The sequence below is a fragment of the Bos taurus genome, chromosome 13 (genome assembly GCF_002263795.3).
Source record: "Bos taurus isolate L1 Dominette 01449 registration number 42190680 breed Hereford chromosome 13, ARS-UCD2.0, whole genome shotgun sequence".
NCBI classification, from domain to species: Eukaryota; Metazoa; Chordata; class Mammalia; order Artiodactyla; family Bovidae; genus Bos; species Bos taurus.
Window position 1 is genome coordinate 39,695,928 of NC_037340.1, and position 12,683 is coordinate 39,708,610.

At 45.5% G+C, this 12,683-nt stretch overlaps 1 protein-coding gene across 1 annotated transcript in view; it reads left to right on the top strand.

The window, feature by feature from the left end:
• CFAP61 (cilia and flagella associated protein 61) overlaps positions 1-12,683 on the top strand; it is a 246,527-nt gene that overhangs the window by 66,952 nt on the left and 166,892 nt on the right. Inside the window, 4 exon segments of the mRNA XM_059892834.1 lie at positions 2,036-2,127; positions 7,797-7,868; positions 8,733-8,911; positions 10,560-10,599. Of these exon segments, the coding sequence (XP_059748817.1) occupies positions 2,036-2,127; positions 7,797-7,868; positions 8,733-8,911; positions 10,560-10,599 (383 nt within the window).

Sequence of the window (12,683 nt, forward strand, 5' to 3'; positions counted from 1 at the left end):
TTAAAATGGGCTTCCTTGGTGGCTCAGGTAGTAAAGAGTCCTCCCGCAATGCAGGAGATCCAGGTTCGATTTGTGGGTGGGGAAGATACCCTGGAGAAGGGAATGGCAGCCCACTCCAGTATTTTTGCCTGGAGAATCCCATGACAGGGGAGCTTGGTGGGCTACAGTCCATCAGGTTGCAAAGAGTCAGACACAACCGAGTGACTAAACAACAACAAACAATATATATGTGTGTGTGTGTGTGTGTGTGTGTGTGTGTGAAGTGAAAGTGAAAGTTGCTCAGTCATGTCTGATTCTTTGCAACCCCATGGACCGTATAGTCCATGGAATTCTCTAGGCAAGAATACTGGAGTGGGTAGCTCCAGCCGCTACTTTTAAGGGGTGTATTGGCTGGGCAGCAGGTGAGGGAAATCTCTGGGCTCTGGAAATCTTAGTATTCATTTAAGTGATTGTTACATGGGAATCGATACATATAGAGATTCATGTGGACTCTACTGCACACAAGTTGTATCACCCCAACAAGCTAAATTCACCTAAATAGCCCTCTATTCTTGCCAGCCTGAGAACACTGGAAATGCTGTACAGATGACTGGAAAGTTCTGCAAGGAGCAGGGTGTTTCCAGGTGCTAGGGACACGCTAGGGTTCATTGTCCCCAAAGCATCTTTCTTCACAGCAGGGATTCTGAGTCCCTTGTCCTCTCTCCTGTCACTTGCTCTCCACGTAGAAGAGCTTCTCACTCTGCTGGGGTGACATTCTCTCTTGGTAACTTCAACATCATGTACCTCTTCATCTCTCCCCTTCCACCTCTCTGGGCATCTGACTTTTCTCTTACTTAGAATTTCATTCTATTTCATTCGTCTGCGTCTTTGCCCGAAGCAGTGTGTAGGGTGTGAGCCAGTGCGTATGCGGGGTCTAGAGGTAATCTGCAGGACCCGTTGACGCTGGCTGCTGCTGGAGGAACCAGATGCAGTGTGAGAGGGGGGCACAGAGAGGGTCGCAGCCTCTGGCCCCATCCCGTCTGCTGTGATGCTTAGAAACGGGAAGATGGGGCAGCAGGGCACACCGGCAGCCCAGTGTCTGGGGCCTCCTGCAGGCCTAAGGTCCCTCCTGTGTCTGTGTGGACAGTTCTTGGGAGGGGCAGCCCCCAGGCTGGAAGGAGCTGAGGCCCAGAGGCTGCGAGCAGGGGTTAGGGCTGAGTGCCTCCGTGGAGCAGACACAGAGGGAGCAAGAGAGGATGGGGTGGGGAGCGGGGAAAGGGGGAGAGATGGTGGAAGAGGAGAGATGCAGGGGGTGAAGGGCTGGGGTTGGGGAGAGAAAGACAGGAAGAGAGACAGGAATAAAGGAAAGAGCAGAAGGAAGAGGAAGGAAAGGAGGGGAATAGCTTTTTAGACACATGGGAAAACTTCTTTTCTGCTCTATTTTTTGGTGAACACTGCATATATGAACACCACCCTGATTATTGACTTTCCACAACATATTAAAGTGATAATGTAAGCTCAGCTCTGGTTCTTGCTTAGAAAGTATAAATGTGAGTTTCATGGCTGCTTTCAGATGCCTGTTCACAGTATTTCCACGTAGAGAGAAAGCAGCCCTGGGCTCATTTGTGTCCTGAGGGCACAGACACAGCCGACTGCGGTCTAATTCCCCATTCCATCTTAAAATCACTTGAAAGCCTGCCATCCAAGAGGGTGATAACCAGTTGCTTACAAACCTCAAAGGGGCTCCCATGAAAGAGTCTCAGAGCTTAGTCACTGGCAGCCCACCAGGCCCACCCTGGCCTCAGTTTATCCCCGAAGCTCCTGCAGGGCTGGTTACCACTGGATCCCATCGTGTGAACGTGGCACAGAGAACTCAGAGTCCAGGTGGGCTGCACAGACCTGTTCCTCCCCACCTCCTCGCAGTGCTGCCCCCAGTGATTGGATCCTTCAGATATGCTGCAGTTTAGAAACACACGACCACGCTGCCACCAGTGTCCTGTGCTCTGTGGACGTCGATCATATCTTTTCTGTCCTTGTGTCACTTTTTCTCCCAAAGACTCCCAGCTCGAGAACAGCAGCGAGGAATCCCAGAAAATAGTCAAGGAGCCGCAGGAAGCTGTGTCACTGGAGACCAGGGAGAGCATCCAGGTAAAGGAGATGATCCGCCCAGCCGGGCCTGGGGCTGCTGCACCGTCAGGTCAGGCATGCTCCTGGTGCTGGAGTGACTCCTGAGCGGGGAAAGGCCTCCCTGGCACTCAGAGCTGGGGACCAGGGCAGGGGCGATTCGGCTGTATGTTCGTAGGACATCAGAATATTGCAACACCTTCAAGAGTTCAGCTCAGGGTGGAATTCCACCCCTTCTCCCCCTGCCTCCTCACTCTTTCCTGGTTTCAGGAGGCTGATATGGATAAAGCCAGTAGAAAACACACCTTGTCCACAGACTCCAGTGAGGCAGCGTCTTCTCCCTGCCTGACTGGGCCCCTCAGGCTGTAGAAGCACCTGCCACAGCTCCCTGGCCTGCCTTCAGCAGGATCCCTCTCCACCCCACCCTCACCTCCTGCTCTGCTAGTGCTGCTGCCCTGACCATTTGTTCAGTCGCAAAGTCCTGTCTGACTCCTCGTGGCTCCATGGACTGCAGCATGCCAGACTTCCCTGTCCCTCACCATCTCCTGGAGTTTGCCCAAGTTCATGTCCATTGCATCGGTGATGCCATCCAACCATTTCATCCTCTGTCACCCTCTTCTCCTTCTGCCCCTTCCCAGCATCAGGGTCTTTTCCAATGAGTCAGCTCTTTGCATCAGGTGGCCAAAGTTTTGGAGCTTCAGTTTCCACATCAGTCCTTCCAATGAGTATTCAGGCTTGATTTCCTTTAAGATTGACTGGCTTGATCTCCTTGCAGTCCAAGGGACTCTCTAGAGTCTACAGGGAAGCAAACCCCACACTGAAGGAGGCACAATCAGCCCTATCATACAGGACATAGGATTTGGGGGGATGGGCTGGGGATCCAGCCATCATTCTAGCTCTGCCACCCTCTGACCACTGATTATTCCTAGAAATAGAAACGCCCATATAGATTGGGCTCTGGGTCCTCATCTACTCCTGCAAGACCTCGGGGCAAGTCCCTGTGTCCTCTGAAACAAGCCTCACCAAAGAGGTGGGGAGAATGAACAGGCTTACCTCTGGCTACCATGAGCAGCCCAGCCCTGCATCAGCACTGCGTGTGGCCAGGGTCCCAGCACGTGTTTCATGGCCTGGGCCCTTCTGCTTCTGGTCCTCCTGACTCTTCCATCTATGTGAAACCAGAATAGGGGCTGGGGCAGTGTCATTGCTTCCCGGCCTCCAGCCCCCAACCGCCCCCTTACCCCCACTTTTTTCTCCTTTCCAGTCTTGTACAAAATAACGTTCCCCCTGCCCATCAGCTCATGCGAAGAAGATCATGGGAAGAAAAGGAGGTAGGGAGGACCTTTATCTCACTGCTGGGCCACCTGGCTCACCCTGCCTTCATTGCCTCTATGAAGAGTGCCTTCCTGTACCACAGACCACAATAGGACCCAACCTGTAGCTGGGTGGTGTTGTGTTTTGAAGACTGATTTTGTCTCTGCACAGAGGTTGAACACACATAACTGCTGAACTCTCTGTTAGGGACTAAGGGTGCTCATGGGGCTAAAACACAACCTCAGCCTTCGGGAGATGGTACTCCATGGGAAGAGGAAGGCCTACTAGTTCAGGATATGGAAATGAGGGTGGAAAACCATGCAGGAGAGGGCCCTGAAGGACCTCTGAAGCTTTTAAAGAAGGTTGTATGCCATGGACTAGAGTGTGGGAGAGGAAGCTGATGAATGGAAGTGATAAAAAGAACTCAGTAAGAGGTATTTCTGCTTCCGGCAAAGATGGAGATAGAGACTAGATTTACTTCCCTGCCTGAAAAACATTGCCAACGTATATGAAGTAAGTTTTAAGACTCTGCTCATCAGATAACAAAGGAGAGTGATGCTTAAGAGGTGGGAAACAACTCTGTTGAGCCCTCTGACTGTGCTGGCCTCCTGCCTTGAGAGAGTTCCTGGCCATAGCACAGGGCAGGAGGAACGTAGGTGTGCGTGCGTGCTGAGTCACTTCAGCCGTGTCCAACTCTTTGTGACCCTATGGACTGCAGCCTGCCAGGCTTCTCTAAATTAAAAAAAAAAGTTACAAATCAAATTCAGAAAGTTATATCTAATAAGCCTACAAAGAGGTAAAGTGGAATTATAAAAATATACAATTAATCCAAGAGACAGCAAAGAAATTTTTTTAAAAAAGGAAAGAGGGAATAAAGAACAGATAGGACAAATAGAAAACAAACAGCAAGATGACGGACTTAATCCTACACACATTAATAATTGCATGAAATGTAAAATGGTCTTTGTGTTGTTGTACATATCCCAATTAAAGAACACGTAAAGCAGATATAGATTCAATTAAAAAGCAAGACAGTTATATGTGGGTCACAAACATGCACTTTGAGTGGACAGAATAGGTTCAAATGAAAAGCATGCATGTAGACACACCATGGTAACACTGATCAAAAGAAAGCTAGAGAAGCTTCATTCATTTCAGACCAAGTGGATTTCAGAGGAGGGAATATTACCAGGGACAACGAAAGTCAAGAGGACATAACAGTCAAATATTTATGTACCTAATTGTAGAACTTCACAAAACACAAACTGATAGAACTGCAAAGACAAATGAATAAATAAGCAACTATATTTGATGACCTCAGCGTCCCTCCCTTGATCACAGATAGAACAAGTAGACAGAAAATTGATAGGAGTGTGGAAGATTTTAAGAGCGCTATTGACAATAAGACCTGATTTGCACTTAATAGAACACTCTACCCAATTTGACCCAATTCGCACTTAATAGAGCACACGACCCAGTAGATACATCTTCCCACATACATGTGGAATATTTCCCAAGTTAGATCATATTCCAAGCTAGAAAATAAGTCTCAAGATAATTAAAGGATTCAAGTCATCTAAAGTATGATCTTTCTCAACAGACAACATTACAGGAAAATAAAACCAGATCAATAGCTCTCATGAACATTGATGGAAAAATTCAAATAGAAATCTTGTATTGAATCTGTGTATTAAAAGGACAATACATCATGACCAAGCAGGGTTTATTCTGGGTTACAAGGTTAGAAATACAATTATAAGAAGATCAATGAAAGTAATTCACCATATTAACATTCTAAAAAGGATTACCTGTATGATTATCTCTTAAATATTGGAAAGGTATTTGAAAATTCACATTCATTCCTCATAAAACTCTCAGAAAACTAGGAATAGAAGTTCTTCAATTTGATAGAGGTTATTTTTGAAAAGCATGTGGCTAGCATCATCCTTAATGGTAAAAGGATGACCTTTTCCACCAAGGTCAGGAACAAGAATGTGTGTTCTCACCACTTCTATTCATAATTATTCTGGAGGTTCAAGCTGGTGAAAAAAGACAAGAAAATACTTTAAAAGCATCTAGATTGGAAAGGAAGGATTAAAACTGTCTTCAATTTGCGGATAACATAGTCATCTAGCGGAGAAGGTGATGGCACCCCACCCCAGGACTCTTGCCTGGAAAATCCCACAGATGGAGGAGCCTGGTGGGCTGCAGTCCATGGGGTCGCTAAGAGTCAAACACGACTGAGCGACTTCACTTTTTTCACTTTCATGCATTGGAGAAGGAAATGGCAACCCACTCCAGTGTTCTTGCCTGGAGAATCCCAGGGACAGGGGAGCCTGGTGGGCTGCCGTCTATGGAGTCGCACAGAGTTGAACATGACTGGAGCAACTTAGCAGCAGCAGCAGCAGCATTGTCATCTAGAATCTATAAAACAGCTGTAGAACTAATAAGTAATTTAATAAACTGCTAAATATATACAAAACTAATAGGCAAAGTTCAGTTTTATCTATGCATAAGAGTAATGAACAATGAGGAATTTAAATAAATACTATTTATAATATAGCATGCTCAGTCGCATCTGACTCTTTGTAGCCCCATGGACTGTACCCGGCCAAGCTCCTCTGTCCATGGAATTTTCTAGGCAAGAATACTGGAGTGGGTTGCTATTTCCTTCTCCAGGAGATCTTCCTGACCCAGGGATTGGACCTGTGCCTCTTGGGTCTCCTGCATCCGCAGGCAAATTCATTGCCACTGCACTACCTGGAAGCCCTTACAGTAGTACAAATACACAAAACACATGAATCTGACAAAAGATGTTTAAAACCTGTATACTAAAAACTACAAAACATTTATGAGAGAAATGAAATAAGACCTAAATAGGTGGAGAAATATCTCCCATACATAATTTTGAGGACTCGGTATTTTCAAGATGTCAGTTGATCAATGAAATCTCAAGCCAAAACTAATTTTTGTTGTTGTTGTTGTTCAGTCACTAAGTTGTGTTTGACTCTTTGTGACCCCATGTACTGTAGCACACCAGGCTTCCCTGTCCTTCACTATCTCCTAGAGTTTGTTCAGATTCATGTCCATTGAGTCGGTAATGCCACCCAACCATCTCATCCTCTGTTGTCCCTTTCTCCTCTTGCCCTCAATCTTTCCCAGCCTCAGGGTCTTTTCCAATGAGTTGGTAGTTTGCATCAGGTGGCCAAAGTATTGGTGCTTCAGCATCAGTCCTTCTAGTGAATATTCAAACTAGTCAATTCCTTTAGGATTGACTAGTTTGATCTCCTTGCAGTCCAAGGGACTCTGAAGAGTCTTCTTCAGCACAATTCGAAAGCATCAATTCTTTAGCACTCAGCCTTCTTTGTGGTCCAACTCTTACATCCATACATGACTGTTGGAAAAACCATAGCTTTGACTGTATGGATCTTTGTTGGCAAAGTGATGTCTCTGCTTTTTAATATGCTATCTAGGTTTGTCATAGCTTTCCTTCAAAGGAGCAAGCATCTTTTAATTTCATGGTTGCAGTCAATGCCTTTGATTTTGAAGCCCAAGTGAAATGAAAACTAATTTCAAAATTCAGATGAAATTGAGAAGGACCTAGCACAGCCAAAGCAACTATGGGAAGGGAACAAGCTGTAGGACTAATGCTGCTGATTTCAAGATTTATTATAAGGTTCTTGTAACTGAGTTAGTGTGGTAATGATGTCAAGGTTAATAATAGATGGATCAAACAGAACAGATAATCCAGAAGTAGACTCAGCATACGATCTACACTGACGAAGCAGATCATTGTTTTCCTATGGTTGGCAGAGTGGCCCCGGGTTGTGGGGAGAGGCATGTGGAAACATACCACTTTTTACTGTGACGATATTTTTATGGGCACCTATATAGGCTTCCCCAGTGGCTCAGTGGGTAAAGAAATCCGCCTGCAATGCAGGATACACAGGAAACACGGGTTCAATGCCTGCTTTGGGAAAATCCCCTGGAGGAGGAAATGGCAACCCATTCCAGTATTCTTGCCTGAAACATCCCATGGACAGAGGAGCCTGGCAGGCTACAGTCCATAGTGTTGCAAAGTCAGACACGACTGAAGTGACTGAGCATACAGAGCAGTTAAAAACCCTAGTGCAGCTTTCAAATTATATAGAAAAATGAGAGTGAAGGAAGGATAAATATTAATAACATCTGCAGAGAGTTGGGAGGTAACTGAGCATCTCTCCATCCACGTGTCCTGACTGTATCCTCAGACAATCAGATGAGGCTTACTTTGTGAAAGTCACATGGCTGGTAAGCAGCGAGGCCAGGATTTGACCAGAACTCAGGCTCTGAACCACTGCAGGTATTGATTAATTCTCATGTCTTGCCTTTGTCATTTGCAGAGAAAAGGCACAGAAGCTGCAGTGGAGGAAGCTTTGTCACCAGTCACAAGTGAGAACACTGGTGAAGTGGAGGTAAGGCTTTCGAGGCCACTGGAGTGGTTTGTGCTACCCCCCACCCCCATGCAGCTCACTCTTCTCCACCTGCACCCCTATGCCCTGTCCTTCCCCCGGCCTCCCACCTCCCTCTCCCAGTTCAGAGCTGCCTCCTTCCTTAGGACCTGCTCTGCAGGTCACCCTTGATGACCCTTATTCCACTGAGATTAGGCCTCTTATTCTGTCTCCCTCAAACAGCTTGGTCCTAGAAGTTATACTTTCTACTTTGATAATTTGCAACCATTTCAGTAGATAGAATCTTTTTCCTCTTCCCATTGTCTAGAGAAGAGGCTCCTGATTTTCTTTATAAGTTTTTAGTGCTAATAATGATTTTAACTTTTATTATACTATACACACAAGGGGCTTCGCTGGTAGCTCAGATGTTAAAAGAATCTGCCTGCCACACAGGAGACCCAGGTTCAGTCCCTGGGTTGGGAAGATCCCCTGGAGAAAGGAATGGAGAATTCCTGAAGAATTCCATGAATCCAGGTGGACTACAGTCCATAGGGTCACAAAGAGTTGGATGTGACTTAGTGACTGACACTTTCACTTTCAACATTTCCTCAATGATGCAGTTAAAACATGGAGCCTGTATCAAAGGCCAGCCGAGACCATTCATTTTCTGACCTTCCCAGGAAAACTGGTTCCCAGCCTTACGAGTTTTGAAATCTCATTATGAACATCTCCTTAAAGCCAGGCCTGGCTCGGGATGGTTCATCTCAGGTGAGGCAGTCACATCTGTCCCAGGAACAGTGTCATGTACAGACAAGGCAACCACTAGCCATTAAGTTGCAGAGAATGAATGGGTTTCCCAGTTGGGTTTGTCCTCTCTCCTTGTTGCAGGACTCAGAAAAACTCAGTCAAGTGAGCAGTATGGTTTACATGGGTTACTACATCAGCCATAGGAGCTCATTGTCCGTCTCTCTGCCTGAGGACACCAGCAGTTTCCGCCCCATCTACAAGGGCGCCTCCACTGCCTTCTGCATCCAGCTGTTTTTTATAGACGAGAAGTACGAAGCAAGGCAAGTCCCGGTCCCCAGCTTGTCTGCCGTGGAGAGAGCTTCTTCTGGCCTTGCTCGCCCAATACTTTCATCTCACAGAGTCAGGGGTTTCCAAGCCTGGCTTCCCGTCCTCATTTCTGGGGAGTTTTTTTTTAAAACTACAGATTCCTAGTCCCCATTTCCGGACTCCAGCCCGTGAAATTCCAGGCTGCCCAGGCTCTGTGAGATCATACCTTCCCAAGCCACGTGCTACTCCTCATTCTCTAGAGTTTGCATTCTGGGGAGACTTCGGGTTTAGTTTGTCTAGAATCTTTTAGTTGCAAGTGACAGAAAATCCAACTGAAACTGGCTTTGGAAACATGAACAAAAACTGCCACATAGAAGAAAGCATAATCCATTGGAGGGACTGATTTTCGGTGTGGCTTGACCTGGGATTTGGATAACTCAGTCACAGACCAAGCTTCTCTCTACCCTTTGGCTCTGCCAGTCCCATCTTCAGAGGAGTGTCCCCACCTGGGGCCACAAGACGTGGCCTCAGCGTTGCACTACAGCCAGTGAGGAGGACAGTGTGGTTTGGGCCCCCTCTCGAAGCTCCATTGGGCCTGGTTGGACTGTGTGCTCTTTCCTAAGCTGATGGCTGGGGCCAATACGTGAGGACAGCTTTGTCACTTTCCTCATGCTCCCCACTGACTCGGGGCTGGAGTCTCAATCTGAGATGGGGTTAATGGGACACCAAACAACAATCCAGGCTGGCTGCTGGAAGGAGGAGGCCCGGTGCTGGGCAGACAATCCCGTGTCCACTGCTTGCTGCCCCCTGAAGTCTGGATGTGGACCCCTGCCTTCCATTCCTGAGAGTCCATAGCCCCTTTGGGGTGCCCGCCCACTCCACATTCTGTCCATAGAACAGTGTTGAAGAAGGAACGATTAGCACATTTTCATAGACTGGAAGGTTCTGGAGTATCTTTGAGATGACCAAGATTGCCACTGGCTACTCCCTTCTTAGAGGGTGTGTTTAATTACATCCCATTCTCCCAGCCTTGCTTAGAACCGTGCTTTAACTTGGACTTTTTTTCCTCTTGGGTTTTCAATTTCTTTGAAATTGCAATTCAACTGAAAGATTAAAAGGGGAAACCTTTTTATTCTAATTATATTACAGACATCTAAAAAGCCTGTAAAAAACCCTTCTAGATCTGTTGCGTATATTTATTTTCCCTTGCTCATGATAAGATAAGAAATATGCTTTTTGAATTTTCAAACAGAAATTCGATGACCCATTATGGTTCGCCTACAAATAGGCATCTGCCGCTGGTCAGAAAATCTTTTGCATATAAAAAAGAAAAAGATCAGAGTAGCTTAGAATATACCCATGTCTCCCCACAGCTCCTCCAGAAAGGAAGGGAGGGATCCTGTTCACAAAAGGACTGTCTTGCTTTTTGAATGTGTAGAGACTATTAATTGCCATAATAGTATCTTGAATATAGGCAAATGCTTTATTACTGACATTTGAAGCTTCTGACTTCTGCAGTTGATTACTGTCAGCTCGACACACATTCTGAGTAGTGACTGGCTAATCCTTGCCTAAGGGGGTGAGAGCCATACATCTCTTGGAAGGTACACGGATGCTGCATTTGCTTGGAGGTCAGTGACAGTTCTTATTGTCTGTTTACAGGTCACTGGACTTTATGAATTTTGTTTTCCATCTTTTCCATGTAAGTACATGTTGAATTTTGAGTAATATAATTGGTTTTATAAGCTAGAAAAGTTATAGAGAAGTAAGATACCATACTCATTATCCAAACATATCTGATATGAATATTGAGGTGGGACCGCTTCTCTGTTCTGAAAAAAAAAGGGCGAATAATACATCATGAACTTTTCAAAGTAGGAAAAATTGTCATTCTCAATAATTTTTCAGTCATGCTGTTTTAACATTCTTTCAATGCATAACTTCTTTTAGAGAGTATTTCGCTGGTATTTTACTATCAATAGAACCAAATCATGGACAGAATGCTGGTAGCATCTGAAAATGTCAGGAGTTACAGTGAAGTTAGTCTTTTGTATTTCTGTATAGTGTGTGTTGGCTAAAAGATTTCCGACACCAGTATACTGCGTTTCTGAGGGTAAGAAGGTGGGAACTTGAGGTCGGGCTTCTGGTTGGCATCACCTGACACGTGGGAGTCACTTGACCCTCTACTGTTGGTTGGTGATGACCCCAAGCAGACGCCCAAGTGCAAACAAGATTCTCTGTCTCAGGGTGTCTGGGCTGCCACTTCCATTTTTGCTTCACGGTTGTCAAGGGATAGAAATTCTGACCAACCTCTTGTTACCTTATTGGAGGGAAGAGAGTAGGGAAGGAAGACAATTTAGTTTCCTCCACTGGATTTTTATGGCTTTTTTCGAGGCTGGCCTGTCAGTTAAGTCAGGTCAACAACCACACTTCTTCAGTCAGCTAATATAGGCAAGATGTCTATTGTTTTATTTTTCCTTGATGCTCTTTATACTGAGGCTAAAAAACCAAAGAGGCTTTAATTCTGTTGCATGAAAGCTATGTGATCATAGATTGTATCTCCTCATTTTGTTAAGATCATGAAGCCTTGGTGCTGATGTTCTCCATCATAATTTTTTTTAAATTAATTTTAAGGCATTTTGAAACTCGGAAACCTCTGTAGTGACCCTGAGAGAGGATTTGCAAAGCTGGCTTCCCTCAGAGATGCCCCAAAGTAAATTCACTAAGTTCACTTCATTGCTATTTTAAAGTCCATGCAAAGACAGGTCTTCGGTATTATGACAAAATGGCTTTAAAACCATAAAAGACATGTTTACTTTTTATTTATTTATTTTTTGGCTCTTCCAGGTGGCATATGGGATCTTAGTTCCCTCGCCAGGAATCAAACCCACACCCACTACAGTGGACCCCTATGGGATCTTGACCACTGGATAGCCAGAGAACTCTGACGTGTTTACTTTTTAATTATTTCAGGATCTGGGAGACAGGAGCAAAATATCATCATTACTTCATCCTTAATCCTTCCCATCCACCATAAAGCAATTCATTAATGTCTCCTCCTCCCAGAGGAAGCCCCTGGGACGTGGCACTCAGTCCTTTTTTTCAGCTAGAGTATTTCGACAACTTGACTCACAAGTTCCCCAGAAGGAGCTGTTATTTTGCTAGAAGGAGGATAAGGTCAGAGAGTGACTCACTCCTTTGAGTTGCACGAGTGTCCCCAGGGTTTTGGATTAGCTCAGGCAATGCCTTCACAGGGTTCAGCAGGAGGCGAGATCCCACAGGGACAAATTAGCTCTGGGAAGAGCAAGCTGCTCTGCAGGCGCCTGGCAGAGGTTCTTGGGGGACGTGCGGAGCAGAGACAGTCCACAGCAGCACTGTCCCACAGACACCAAGTTCCAAATGTTCCAGCAGATACATTTTTTTTTTTAATTTAAATTTATTTATTTTTGATTGGAGGATAATTGCTTTACCGTATTGTGTTGGTTTCTGCCATACATCCACATGAATCAGCAATGGCTATATGTATGCCCCTCCCTCATGAACCTCCCTACCCCCTCCCACTCCAGCCCCCTGCTCTGCGTTGTCACAGAGCACCGGATTTGAGCTCCCTGAGTCATACAACAAATTTCCACTGGCTATCTAATTTTACATACAGTAATGTATATGTTTCAACACTAGTCTCTCAATTCATCCCACCCTCTCCTTCCCTTGCTGTGTCCTCAAGTCTGACCTCTATGTACAGCAGACACATTATTAAGAAAAAAAAAAACTAAAGAGACACAGGTG